The sequence below is a fragment of the Cydia splendana genome, chromosome Z (genome assembly GCF_910591565.1).
Source record: "Cydia splendana chromosome Z, ilCydSple1.2, whole genome shotgun sequence".
Taxonomy (NCBI): domain Eukaryota; kingdom Metazoa; phylum Arthropoda; class Insecta; order Lepidoptera; family Tortricidae; genus Cydia; species Cydia splendana.
Genome location: NC_085987.1, coordinates 36,277,661 through 36,292,832, shown reverse-complemented (window position 1 = coordinate 36,292,832; position 15,172 = coordinate 36,277,661). Strand labels below are relative to the sequence as shown.

General features: G+C 40.7%; 1 protein-coding gene across 2 annotated transcripts in view; it reads right to left on the bottom strand.

Moving 5' to 3' along the window:
• The window catches only part of LOC134803924 (large proline-rich protein bag6-A), a 45,088-nt gene that overhangs the window by 22,843 nt on the left and 7,073 nt on the right, over positions 1–15,172 (bottom strand). The window contains exons 7-17 of one of the 2 annotated variants that reach the window (XM_063776741.1): positions 14,361–14,434; positions 13,978–14,128; positions 13,338–13,520; positions 12,372–12,921; positions 11,523–11,744; positions 10,234–10,422; positions 8,532–8,658; positions 7,102–7,207; positions 6,284–6,364; positions 919–1,125; positions 214–447 (exon numbers count right to left, since the gene is read on the bottom strand). In XM_063776741.1, coding sequence (XP_063632811.1) covers positions 214–447; positions 919–1,125; positions 6,284–6,364; positions 7,102–7,207; positions 8,532–8,658; positions 10,234–10,422; positions 11,523–11,744; positions 12,372–12,921; positions 13,338–13,520; positions 13,978–14,128; positions 14,361–14,434 — 2,124 coding nt within the window. The remainder of the gene's footprint in view (positions 1–213; positions 448–918; positions 1,126–6,283; positions 6,365–7,101; positions 7,208–8,531; positions 8,659–10,233; positions 10,423–11,522; positions 11,745–12,371; positions 12,922–13,337; positions 13,521–13,977; positions 14,129–14,360; positions 14,435–15,172) is intronic. The other variant, XM_063776742.1, reaches the window with a different exon arrangement.

Sequence of the window (15,172 nt, the reverse complement as noted above, 5' to 3'; positions counted from 1 at the left end):
GGATAAGTAAGTCACCCGCTAAGTTTTGCGTGAAGTATGCCGCGACTATTCATACTCACTGCCAAGAGTACCAAAATGATGCAAACTAGCGGAATCTAAGTTTACGTAGGTATACGTATAATAAATCCTTGTTAATTTATAAAAGTGCCTTTTGTGGTGTAGAGTAGTCTAGTGTTATTCCTAAACGTTTAAAAAAAAGTACAAACAAAGTACCAGGAAAGCTCTAAACAGCGTGCGCAGTCCGTCCACACCGTCGCGGCAACAGTACGCCATGAGCGTGCACATATCGGTGAAGAGATGCGAGAACATGGCGTAGAAGCGCGCCACGAACGCCTCCGTGGCGGAATCGGACATGACCGACGCCACGATCGCCGGCAGCCGCGAGGCGATTAGCGCGCGCATCGACGCTCCGAAGTTGAACTCGGAACGCAGCGGGACAATGGTTTCCTGAGATAAGATTTAATATAGTTGTTCATGTCTGTAACCATCTTGTTTAAACTTAAATTTAACGGTTAATGGCTAGTTTTCTGTACTGTGAAACATCTAGAAACAAACTAGAGTAGATTTTTGCAGCATATTAACTATACTGCAACTGAAATAGTTGTATACCCTCATTTTCTATTTTATTTGTTCATCACTCAAGGAATACTAATCAGATGCTTTATGCGAGTCGGACCAATCAAACCGGATTCATGGTTAAAATTTGTTGCACAACTCATTGAAAAGTGCATTTTCTTTGACGGACGCGCTGATAAGTTATCGTTATCACCCGGTGAGCGCCCAGCTAAATCAGTAGCATGCAATAAATGCTTACATACTGTGAATACGGGACTTAACAATGTTTTAGGTCACTCAAGGAATATTCCTCGCATGCTTAATTACGATTTTTTTTTACAACGTAGCATTTAAATCACTGACCACTCTTGAGAGGAAGTCCTGCTGCTCCTCGACAAGGAAGCCGGCGACGGTCTCGAAGGTGTGGTCGCTGTGCACGCCGCCGGAGCGCACCAGCAGCTCTTGCAGGTACACGCGCAGCATCTGGCGCAGCGCCTGGAACTCGTTGGGCACCAGCGCCGACTCGCCCGACACGATCTGCATCGGCTCCGTGAGGAACAGGTGGCGGGCCTGCGTATAAACAATACATAGCAATGATAAGCTTAAAAAGGAACTTTGCTCATTAGAAGCTGACTACAATAATGTAAATTCAGAGCGGGCCCGGCTTCAGGAGACGGTTGACAGGTTCACTGAGTGTAGTGCTGCATATGAGCAGGCCCTGAAGGACATCAACTCATTGGAGAGAGCACTGCACGACGCCCACGAACAAATCTATGAGCTACAGGAGGCCCAACACAATGCAGCAGCGGCACACTCTCAGAGCTTGTTCGAAGAACTGGTCCGGCCCGACTCTCAGTTGGTTACCGCACCAATTGAAAACCTTGTGGCCACTACAGATTTAGCCTATGATACTACCACACCAAGGTTAGTAAATTGCAGCGGGAACAAACTAAAGAAATATATTAAATTAAATAGACTCATAAAAAAAAACCAAAACTTGTCAAAAATAAATAAATTGTTTTTTAAAAAATTGAGATTTTGTAAAATTAATGTTAATTTAGTGGATAAGTTAGATTTATATTCTGCCCAGTTAGAAAATAGTCAATTGCAATATGAAACCGACACACAGACTTTAAAATTAAAAATTCAGAGTTTGGAGGATTCCATAGAATCCTTAGAAAAAATAAACGAGAGTTCTAAAAAGGTGATTAATGAATATTCTTTGGCCATGGATGATTTAATATCCCAGATTAAGCTTAATTCAGAACGGTTTGAGTCACTGACCAATGCCCAGTCATGTAAGCAAGTGACTGAACATTCGTCGACCAGTTTACTCGACCTAAGCCTGTGTGACGGTTTACCACAACAGCATGTAAATGATAATAGCTCCTTCCACACTACACAACAAAGCACACCTAAACCTAATGTTATTATGTATTCTGATGAAATTGGAAGCAATATGAGCTCATTTTTAAGCTTTTACCTAAAGGGACTTAGTACAATCAGCAATTGTCTGCCTCACAGTAGCTTTGAAAATATCTTAAAACAAATTTTAAATGACAGTAATATTAATTCTAAGACAACACTGCTTATTCTTATGGGGAATAGGGGTAATGTGAACAAAAATAATTTAATTAAATACTTTGAACAGTTAAACTCGCTTGCAGTGCATGAAATTATTTTTTTCACATTCCCCTATTGTGAGCAAATGTCAGAGGCAGAAAATACCACTAGACATAAGTTAAATATATCTCTATATAATCTTTTTCATATAGTAGTAAGTTTAGCATAATTGACACTAACAATTTTGTTAGTAAATACCATATGCCTATGGTGTTTTTGACTAAAGGCAAGTGTTGCCTTTCAAATTATTACAAAAGACAAATAGCTTTATCGCTATCATATTTACTTGACATTTCTGCCAAGAATTTGGCAGACAATTCTGCTCCTATTGAGCAGCCCAGTATGAACATGGAATTGGTTCCAGTCATAACCAATGATTTAATAGATTTAAACTAGCTGTTAAGACAAAAGATTCTGTCTCTGGCAATTTAGTTTTAAATAAATATAATGAAAAATACTGCAAACATGGAAAGTATATCCACCTGGTGCATCAAAATATTCAATGTATTAGAGGGAAAAATTTACAGATAGAACTTTTTTTGAATGATTTTAATATTGATATTTTATGTCTTACTGAACATTGGTTAAATAATAATGAATTAATGCCCCAATTTAATAATCACCAGGCAGGAAGTTCGTTCACCAGACTTAGTTCCATACATGGTGGGTCATTAATTATATTAAATAGTCAGTTAAAATTTAAGGAACGTAAGGACATTGTATCCATGTCTGTTGAACGGACTATAGAACTAAGTGCAGTAGAATTAGAGCAATTTATTGTTGTCTGTGTGTATAGGCCGCCATTAAGTAATTTTGAATTATTTGAAAACATAATGGAATCTGCCCTACTTAAAATATCATCTTCTAGTAAGAAATTGCTTATATGCGGCGACTTTAATGTAAATATTATGGAAAATTCAACAATGTCTTGTAGATTATTGAATCTTTTTAAATCTTGTAATCTCAACCACATGTTTATGGAGCCCACTAGAGTGACTGCTACTAGTGCAACCTGTATAGATAATATTTTCACAGATATTTTTCCTATTGCTAAAAAAGTTATCAGCAATTTAGAATCAGACCACTTAGGTCAATTAATGGTATTTGAGGCATTAAGGAAAAATACCATGAGAAAACAAATAACTTTTGTACCAGTAACCTCGGACCGCGTGGAAAGAATGAAGCTAAGTTTAGTTCAGGCGCTACCCTTTTTGTCTTCCGATATGAGTCCTAATAGTATGTATAATTCATTCTTTCACACTTTTATGGATCATTATAATGCGATATTCACCTCAAAATCGGTCGTAGTTAGTGGTGCATCAGTTTTTAGTGAGTGGGCTACTGCGGACTTACATCAAAGAAGACGTGAACTGTATGCCTTATATGAGGAACGGCGGTTTAATCAGAGTGATGAATTTAAAGAACATGTGAAGGAGTATTCGAAGAAGTTTAAAGTAGATTGTCATATAGCTAAGCGAAATTATCTAAGACAGAAAATAAAAAGTAGTTCCGACATTGTTAAAGCAACCTGGAAAGTTATAAATGTGGAGACTGGTCGCTCGAAACATACAATTAAAGAACTTAAACTAAACATTGATAACAAAATTATAGATTCCAATTTAGAAGTAGCTACAGAATTTGAAAAATTTTTCACCGAGGTACCAGTATCCACAACTAAGGATTTAAATTCATCACCCTCATCTGCTGTTACATTATTAAAACATAACGCTCCAGAGTGTTGTGGAGACCTTCATTTTGAACATGTTTGTACCTCAGATGTAATAAAGGCGTTTAAATCAATTAATGTCAAAAAAACTAATGACCTCTGGGGAGTCTCTGTCCATGCTGTCAAATCCTTAGTAGAAATTGTAGCGCCTGACTTGGTAGTTATATTTAACAACAGTGTTGATTGCGGCGAGTTTCCTGATCTAATGAAACATAGTAAAGTAATTCCTTTATTTAAATCTGGTAGCAGCTCTGACCCCACTAACTTTAGACCGATATCTGTGCTACCAACATTTAGCAAGATTTTTGAAAAATTAGTTCTTTCTCAATTAGTACGACATTTTAACGTTAATAATTTGATGCATAATAAGCAGTTTGGTTTTACACGGGGTCGCTCAACAACCGATGCTGGTGTTGAGCTAATTAAGCATATTTTCGATGCCTGGGAGGAGTCACGAGATGCTTTAGGTGTCTTCTGTGATTTATCTAAGGCCTTCGACTGTGTTTGTCATGAAACATTAATCAGGAAACTTCATTATTACGGAGTTAGAGGATCGGCACTGAATTTACTTAAGTCCTACTTAAATGGTAGAATACAAAGGGTCGATGTGAATGGACAGCGATCACCTGGGTCATTGGTCTCTATGGGTGTTCCACAGGGGTCAATATTGGGGCCTTTCCTGTTCCTTATCTACATAAATGACTTGCCATTCCTTATTAAGACCCACCATGATATAGTATTGTTTGCAGACGACACCTCACTTATTTTCAAAGTCAAACGACAGCAACAAGCTTACAATGATGTAAACAATGCTATTTCAAAAGTAGTAAATTGGTTCAATGTTAATAATTTACTGTTAAATGAGAAAAAGACTAAATGTATTAAGTTTGTCACTAGTAGTAACGTAAGGCATGTGCAAACAAGTGTCATTGTGAAGGATGAGGAATTGGAATTAGTTGATAGTACAGTTTTTCTTGGTATAACTTTAGATTCTAAACTCCAGTGGGGTCCCCATATTGCTACTCTTTCGAATAGACTGAGCTCTGCAGCTTTTGCAGTGAGCAAAATCCGTCAGTTAACTGATGTGAAAACAGCTCGATTAGTATATTTTAGTTACTTCCATAGCATTATGGCATATGGTATTTTACTGTGGGGCGGTGCTTCAGAGATAAATACCATTTTTGTTCTGCAGAAGAGGGCTATTCGAGCAATATACAAAATGAACCATAGAGACTCACTTAGAGATAAATTTAAGGAAATTGACATAATGACAGTGCACTGTCAATACATTTATGAGAATATTCTGTACGTACATAAAAATATTGTAAACTTTAGGAAAAATTGTGAAATTCATAATATTAATACTAGAAATAAACATAAGCTCGCAGTGCCCTTCACTCGGCTCCATAAAATTAAAAAATCATTCATGGGTAATTGTGTAAGATTTTATAATAAACTTCCAAACCATATTACTGAATTATCTATTAATAAATTTAAGAATTATGTAAAGCGTAAACTTATTTCTAAAGCTTATTATACCACACAAGACTACATGAATGATATTACAACGTGGGATTAATTGTTATTCGAAATGATTATTTATTTATTAGGTATATTTGATTATTGATGAGGAAATGGATATTCCGATGTAATACTATCTACTTCTTTTGTCACTTATGCTTTTTTTTTTGACATTTAGATTTTATTCTAGAAATTCTAGACTAGTATTTTTTTATACAATCTTTTTAATGTTTGACGATCCTTTTGTGAAATTTTTAGTGTTAAATTTGATATGTATAATAATCCAATTTTATTATGGAATAATATTAACATCAATAAATTGCTCTGATAATTAGATTAAGATTAATTACGATTCATAAGAGCTTGTTGCTAGGCCTACATGAATAAAGTAAATTTTGTTTGTTTGTTTGTTTGTACTATATGGGTGGATCAAGAACCTTTTACTCGAACCGTATGTTTCGATTAATTATTTTCTTTAACCTTTTGAACGCCAGAGAGCGAAGCAATATGCCGTGCCCCGGACGCCAGGCGATCGCGATTATTTAAGCGAAATTGAACTTTAAGTAGTCCCGCGTAAGGCCCTATTGCATTGGCGAAGCTGTCGGCTGTAGCCGTCGTGTCGTTGGCGTCCTTGGCAAGACATTTCGATGACGGCCACCGCCGACTGTGGCGGTCAAAGGGTTAATGGTTAAGGGTTAAATATTGATATTGAATGATTTTGCAGGTAGACTTTCTTTGATTCTGTTATAGGAATACATATAAGGTTACGTTACGGTTTCTGTCAAGAGAATGACTCTGCAGAACGAGACGGTGACTCCAACGTGGAGTCCCTCAAGATCTTGTTTTTTTTTTACTTACAACGGCCACGAAGAAGGCGTTTGTAAACGAAGCGCGCCCAGGCTCGCTGCTCAGCAAGTCTACCATGGTCTGAATGTGGTTCTGAGAAGAAATCACATGGCATTAAAACAGCTAGAATTGTGATATTTACAAAGCCAAATAATTATCTGTTTTGAATATTAGCCCTAGTCAAAATTTTCCACTGAACCTTGAAATTGTAAATCACAGTCCAAATTATGTATGACGTTTACGGGACAAGGCAAGACTAACCAATACTTTTAATGCCATTAGAAGTGGAATATATTTTTCACCACACCAGCTCGGAAAGGCTTACTTTGCACTTCAAAAACTGATAGCAAAGTTGCATTTTATTCACATGTGAGGCAAAGTAATCAAATGCAAATTTTGAGTTGTTTTCTTATTGTTTGCTGGTAGAATTGACCTTTAAATGATGATTTTGGATGATAAATATTTAATAACATTCATATGGATTTGATTTGGTTTGATTTTGTTTGATATTTTACATTTAATATTTGCTTTGGGTTGGTGTGGTGAAAATTTTTGTGTTTCACTCGGGGGCAAATTTTGTTTAACCTTCGTGCTTTGAAACCCTCGCAACGCTCAAGACTCCATGTTTCGAACCACTCGCTACGTTCGTGGTTCAATTTTGGAATCTTTCGCTTGCTCGGGTATCAATATTAGCACGAGCGGTTAAACAACAACTTTGCCCCCTTATAAAACAAATAACTATTAAAAAACCTATCGGATACCTCTCTAGGGCATTGTATAATAAAATATTCCAACATAGGAAAAAGAATAGTAAGTTTAGTATGAGTGACCTGTGTGAAGTTGGGGTTTCTTTCGCGTAGGACCTCAATGTTCTGCGCGGCGGCGCGGTCGGCTCGGGCGCGCGCGTGCGCGGCCGCCTGGTGCTGCTGCTGCTCCCTGCCGGCCACAACACTAACTACAGTTTCAACGACAAAGGCCGCCTTGCACAATAAACTACAACTATTACAAGCAGGACTCTTTTTTAATATACTTATTATGCAACACGGCCGTCCGGGAATCCAGGACAATTTACACAATTCGATAGCTAAAATACGGGAGCAATCGAAAAGCCGGCATTCACCAAGAGCATTTACTGGCAACTGTTTTAAAACAAAAGTAAAAACAATACAATAAAGACAAATAGAGAAAAGGTATAAAAAGTATAAATAACATATAAAACCTTATTATATTAGTCCTCGACAACGGCCAAGATTTAGCTTCAGGGCATAAACTATATACAGCATCCAATATATTACTAAGCTGCAACGGCTAGCCTTATTGTAGACCTAACTACATGGTCCGTCTAAAAACAAAGCAGCGGCTCCTGTATTGGGGTGGTATTCCACCTGTCTCAGTTTCTTTGTCCAATGTCAGTGCGTCTCACTCTCTCATTAACATTTTGAACGCCAAACGGCGCATCAATTTGCCGTGCCACTGACGCCACGGGGGTAACATTTAGTTTTCTGAATAAATAATGCCAACCTGAAAGTGGGGTTTTTTTGTCAGTAGATTTTCATCAAAAAACGATCGACGTCAAATGCAGTCTTTGGCGTCGTTGTCACGATTTTGCGTTGACGTCAATTGCCGTCTGTGGCGTTCAAAAGGTTAAAGCAAAATGTGAGACGCAATACACATTGGACAAATAAAAATTGGATTTACTTGCGTATGAAATGCTTTAGAGTCAGTATTTTGGACACCCTTACCACATTATGGAAATAGTTACTTACGTGACTTTTCGTAGCATCTGTCATCCCGATATCTACATTTTTACTTTTGTTTAGCGGTTGGCGATGTACTATTGTCATCTTGACTAGGACCCCAAGATGTCCTGAATAGTCACGCCCGCAACGCTAATAGCTGTTATGGATAACGTATGCCTCGTAACCTTAAGGGCTGATTTAGACGGCACGCGAACTCGCATGCGATTTTAGTTATATTGCGGACTGTAGAATACGTCCAATTCAACCGACAAATCACAAACGGCAATGTAATGAAACTCGCATGCGAATTCTCGCATCGTCTAAATGAGCCCTAATGCTTTCGATCCCTCAAATTCCTATCGCACAGTTTTTCCAAAGTTTTCAGCAGGAATGCTGTGAGACTGATGGGTGTAGAGGATTTAGCGCTGTGTAGTCATTCTTTCCTGGTTTCGGTCCCACCCTAAATAACCCTGGTCACGACCCTACTTAAGCGTCCTTAAAATTAAAAATGTATGTCGTACCTGCGTCTAAGTAGGCGCCGGCGGGCGTGCGGGCTGACGCACAGCAGGAACCTGTCGTAGATGAAGTTGTTGAGGGTGACGGCGTGCGCGCGGGTCGTGGTCGTGGCGCGGCGGAGGTGCAGGTTGGCTGCGGGTAAACACAACTAGGTCAGGGCCACGCCCATTTGAAATACCAATTTAATTATTGGATGGGTTTGTTGAATTTTGCAAATAAATTTAGTATTATTTGCATTAACAAGGCCTAATTGAAAACCTAGACCAGCGGTCGGCATCAAGCGGCCCGCGAACCTCTCACTTGCGGCCCGCGAGCCCCCTTGGCTATGTTATTATCAGATATTGTCAACCAACAATGTCTGATAAAGTCACACATATTAACAAAAGAGCGGCCCGCGTCTACTTCCTTAACTACTATGTGGCCCTTGGCTGCTAAAAGGTTGTCGACCGCTGACCTAGACGATGCAAATCGAATTGAAAAACATATAAAAACCGACTGCGGTAAGGCTTGCAATAATGTGAATACCCTGTCACTGCCACAACTGAGACTAATAAAATGACACCTTATACTGAAATCAGTAAGTAGGGTGAGCCAAAGAATTGGATATACATATGTCGCAGGCAAATTGTAAGAATCCGCCGTTCACAAACGTTAGTGCGCTCAATAGTGTCAACGTAAACGTGATGGTTGTCTGAGGGGACCATGGTTTGCTGTTTTATAAATTTATAAAAAAAAATTATACCACACCACCATCCTCACGCGCGTTTTTACCGTCATCCCACTGCTTTGAACCACAATGGGTCCACGGGTATTTTTTTCCCCGTTGTCCCACCGTTCTAAATAGTGTTCGCCAGTGGGTCTAGGGGTAATTTATTTTTACCATGGTCCCACCGCACTAAGTGTTTATTTTCCAAATGCATTTCCTTCTAACTTAACTAGACTATTTCTGGGCGGTTTGCCCTTCGGGCATCTGAAGCTACCTAACGAACCTAACCTAGTACCTACCTACGCTTTTTTCCCCAATGTGTAATGTTTTCACGGACGTCACACTAAATCAGTAGGTAGGTTAGGTTCGTTAGGTAGCTTCAGATGTCCGAAGGGAAAACCGCCCAGAAATATTCGCGGGGCTCCGTCTAGTTAAGCTGTGAAGGAATTGTTCTTTGAAAATAAACAGTGCGGTGGGACCATCCAAGAACTCCAGATTGATGGACACCCCAGTGTTTTTCATAGTTCTGATGTGCAGCGCCACGCGTGGTAAATTAAAGAACTAATTCGACCAAAATGCCACGGCAAATTACAAACGGCGCTGTTAATGTCATAAGGTATTTTACATAATGCCGGATCGTTTACAATTTGCCTTTGGAATTTTACAAACGGCGTCATTTTACAAAACGTGAAGCCGTTTGTAAATTGACGACGCCGTTTTTAAACGGCGGATTCTTACAACATGCCTGCGACACATACATCATACATAGCATACATACGCTCGAAAAACAATACATAATTCAGTATTCACTTATTCAGTCATGTAAAAAATAGTTTGTGTGAACGTAACGGGCTTGCAGGAGAGGGGAAAGGAGCGGCGAGTCCCACACACCGTGCGTAAATGCATTCCCACTTCGTCAAAAAAAAAGGGGAAGAGGGTGTACAAAATATAAATTCGCTCTAAATCGTCCATATAACCTAAGAGGTAAGAGTGACAGTTACCGTGTCTGCTCGGAGTGTGTCCGTTCTGCGGCTGCGGCTGGTCGGGCGCGGCGTTGGGCATGGCGTGCGCCACCTGCAGCGCGACGGCCTCGCCGCCCGGCAGCAGGCCTTGTCGGATCACCGACGACACGATGTTCTGCAGCAGGTCCGCGCTCGGGGCACCGCCCCACGGCATACCGCCTAGGTAGACTGGAGAGGAACACACCCATGTAAAATCCAAAGTCACTAATATCAGTAAATAGGTTTATTCGACAGGGTTTTCAAATGTGCCATTGTTTCGTTTAATTTAGAAGCTCTTATATATATGTATCTGAAACTCATACCTATTTCAATGCCATTGGCTATGTCATGCTATGCTGCCCTCCACATATAACAGTTGTTGAAAACCCAGTTAATATTTGGAATTCCTTGCACAAGAATACGATAACCAATCGAATAAAAATGATTGTTACAGCTGTTATGCGCGATGAGCCAGCGTACTTACTTATCCACATGCATACCAAACGTATAGATCGGATCGGAATGAATTATCAATGATATCATATTTATTTATATAATAATTTTGATAGACACATAGATATTTATAAATATCATTTGTATACAATTCATTCCCGTCAGCTTGATGGTTTAGTAAGGCCGCGGTTTGGACGCACTCGACCGGCGGGGTGACGAGACTTACATTGCGCTCGTCCAAATGTATGAACGGCCTTCAGCGGCCGCTCGTCGCTCGCGTGCGTTCAGACCGCGGCCTAACATAATGCTATTCATGCTAAGGAGGACCATGCTTGACATAGAACCGAGCTTAGATGTACTGGCATATGAGTATGACCCAGAAGAAATCATCATAACAACAAGCAATCAAACCGATTTTATTATGAGATGATGTTACTGATTACTGATTACTAATGGCAAGCGCAATAGAGTTACATTAGTATTTATAAAATAGAAACATGTTACTTAACATATATGCTTGAATCATAAAAGAAGTAGTTACAAAATTACATTTAGTGAATAATAACTATTGGACTTGTTATTTTGTTAGAAAATATATGTGCACTTATTACATAAAATTGCTCATTACATACAATATCGACATATAAAACAATGAGACATGGGAGAGTAAAAAGTAACAGAAATGAATGAAACTTGATAAATTATTTTTTTTCTCGTCTCGAATAATCCTTGCCATACCGTGTCATTTAGCGAAGCCGGCCCATGAAGATGTTTGTATTTATTCAGGATGGTAGTTATTGACAGTATAAATAATATAATAAAAATAAATAACTAACTGTCAGCTCCGAAGATGTGAGGAGTATTACCTCCGCCGTCTGCTTGCTGCACGCCGATGCCGTGCAGCGCGGGCTCTGTGCGCGCGCCCGCGCCGCCCGCCGCCGGCGCCGAGGGCACCGACCCCACTATCTGACCGTTGGGGATCTCCTCCATACTCATTACCACCTCCACACCTCCCAGACCGCCGTTCTGGCCTAGGCCACGGAACAAATTCTCAAAATCTAGGACAAATAAATCAATAGAATATCCCCGAAATTGACAATGTATGTTCATTTATACCTGTGCCCCCTTGTTGTTTATAATAAAATAACATTTAATTAATGAATAAAAGTCAATCACAGACAACTAAGCCATCAAAGTAATACCTAACAATTACCTGTACACAAACTTGTTAAGTCAAGGAGATTGTGTAAGTGTTTGTGAAAATTATTTCCTTAATATTAGAATAAAATATAATCAATATCGATACTGATAATCAATATCGTACAAATAATATTCAATGAATAATAACTATGGTCAGTCTTATATTTTATTTAAAAATCAATAAAACATATTCTGACTACCACTTAGTTTCATAGTATATTTCTATGAAATATATATTCGAAAAAAAACATACTGTAAAATAAGGGAACACCCGTTTTCACAGACTGGGAGTAATTTAGATAGCTTTATTTATTAATTTAGATAGGTGGTCCTACATGGAATATCTGATAATTCAGTTGTCTGGAGCTTAGTAATTTGCCATTTGGATTATATTTAATCGAGTAACAGAAAAAGCGATAATGAGTAAAATAGATTTTGTTGAGAAAGGAGGCAGATAACAGGTGTTAGACAACGCGTATACTCACCAAAGAGCACTTGACGCCTAGGTTGTTGTGGCTGATTGCCCTGGCTTGTCTGGTTGGGCTGGCCGTCCTGCGGTTGTTGCGGCTGGTTGGGCTGGGCCGGCGGGACGCCACTGGCAGGCACTTGCCCGTGTGCGCCAGTCAGCCCGTTTAACAAGGCATTCTCTAGAGCGAACGCTATCGGCACCCTGGTCTCGATTTCCACTTGGTACGTGATGGGATCAGGTTGTATGTTTATGTTGACGGTAGGCTGAGTGGAGTTTCTGCCTGGTGCGTTTGGTTCAGCGGTTGGCTGAGCGTCAGTCGGGTTGCCAGTGACGGTGGCGGTGGGCGCGGGGGTCGCGGCGCTAGCGCTGGTGGCGGTGGCTGTGGCCGAGCCGCTGGTGACGGTGGCGCTCGTGACGCTTGTGGCGCTGGTGGCAGTGGCGGTAGTAGCGGGTGCGGCTTGACCGGTGGCGGCGTTGCCCGCGCCTACGCCGGCGCCGGCCGTCGGAACGGTGCCGTTCTGCCCCGGCTGGCGGCGGTTAGACTGAACCACGTTAATGTGCGCCTGCTGTTGGTGAAAAAAGTAGTCATATAGCACCAGATACTTACATTTCGGTATTTAAGATAGATACAAGTATTTTGTGGTATATCACAGGGTTTTGACTTTGGACAGCCGACTAGGGCTAATAAAAAACCACACAAACACAATATATATAATATATTATAGCACTGGATAGGTGGGCTAGCATAGTTATCAAGTGGATGCCGGAAGAACGGCGTGGCCGGGGTAGACCCAGGCCAATACGGCAGGACAACTTCAACACCTTTATTATACAACTAATAATATAAGCATTAAATCGGGAGTCATGAAGATCAAAGGAGGCCTATGCCCAGCAGTGGGAAATAAACGTGACATACGTCAGCGTTAAGCGTGCACTGGAGCGTGCGTTTTGTGACTGAGGAGTAATATAATGCAAGAGTTACCTGCATGGGTAGCGGGTGTCGCATAACGGACGCCTCGGAGGTGAGGCGCGGGTTCCGCTGGCCGACCTGGAAGTTGATGTCGCTGACGGCGTGGTACGCGTGAGCGAAGCTGTGCATAATGTCGGACACAATGTCGACGGTTCGCTGCGCGTTCTGGCGTTCCTCCTCGGTGTAGATCGGCGGCTGTGTCGAAACAAGATTGATTTTATAATCATTATTATTCGGATCCACACTGAGCGAGCCGCCTCGGGAGGCAATAGCTGCGTGAGACAGCTAGTCCAGTATAGATAAGTCTCTGCTGCAGCAAGCCAACGTCCACGTCGACGCATTACCTCAGACGAGGCCCCCTACACAGACAGAGCTGTGTTAGCGCCGCAATTTGCGTGTAAAGCTACTGGTTTTTTTGGCCATTCTATTAGCTTTCATTTTTGTTTTTTAATGCTTTCGAAGGTATAAAAATAATGAGAAATGTTGTTTCTTGTTTTTCTAATATGATACGATTTATAGGTTAAGATTTAATTACGATCAAAGTTGAGCTACTATAAGATTAGATTCTAAATATCTTTTTGCCCGATGTCACGGGGCCGCGAGTGCCGGGAGCTCCTGTGTGTACACAGCGGCACTCGGCCGTGAGGTGTACCTCGGCACTGTTAGCGGCCATGAGCAGGTGCGTGTACTGCGCGCGGTGCGGCGCGAACTGCTCCTGCAACGACTCCAGCTCCTCCATGAGCTGCCCGAGGTCGCGGGGCCGCGAGTGCCGCGCGCGGAGAGCGCGGATTGCGCGGTAGCTTCTGTGGGCAACGACCGCATTAATAATCAGACAACGATCACATTAAACGATCAAACTTATAAAATGTAGGTACTTTAGATGTAATTGGAGAAGAGATAGGAAAAAATCCTGCTACGAATTTGACAGCTGAAGTAAATAGATATTATAATATGGACGACCCCGTACGGACTCCGAACGGAGCCCGTTCCGCTCGCAGTGGAGGGTGGGCATTTGATATTGAAAATGTACCTTACCTGCGACGGGCGTGCTGTGCTCGCGCCGCCGAATCTGGCGGCGCTTCGCCGGCTTCATCCAGTGTGGAGTCACCCTGCAATTATACTACACTATAGTCTACTAGTATTCCAGAGCTTTAACCCTTTGACCACTAAAGACGTCAACTGACTCACGCGGCTACAGCTAGCGATGTGCCGTTCTCGAAATTTTCCCGAGAACAGAGAAATCTATCGGAAACGTCGAGAACGTTTCCGATAGATGATGATGATAAAGGATGATGTTCCGCTCCCATACAAGTTTGGCCCAACACTCGCTAAACATGGGTGGTATATTGTTAGGCTCCAAGCATGAAATAAAAGTCCCGATAGTTATTAGAAATTCACGGACACTTCACAGAACATTATAAAAGCAGAATTTCTCTACGATTTTGAGGTTAGGAATTCTGCCTTGTATCGGGCCATGTTAAATATTATGATGCCTTATTACAAGGAAATAAGGTGCCGTAAATAGTGTAAACATATCGATGATATTGGGCGTTTAAAGGCTGTCAAGGAACCAAAATCGAATGAGTTGGTATTAGGTTAATACATTTTTTTTAATAAAATATTATTTTAATACGACTTCCTATGAATAAGACATAGCATGCGAACCGGAATAGACTATAACAACTAAAGCTGTTTTATAGTAAAAAATGTTATATAGCATCAAATCTAAAACCAATCACTTAAGTAAACATATTTACTTCAATTCCAGAGATAGGAGAAATACAGTAACAATCACAGGATTGTTATAAAGAATTCGATAAGTATCTCATTCCAAAAAAGAATATTTC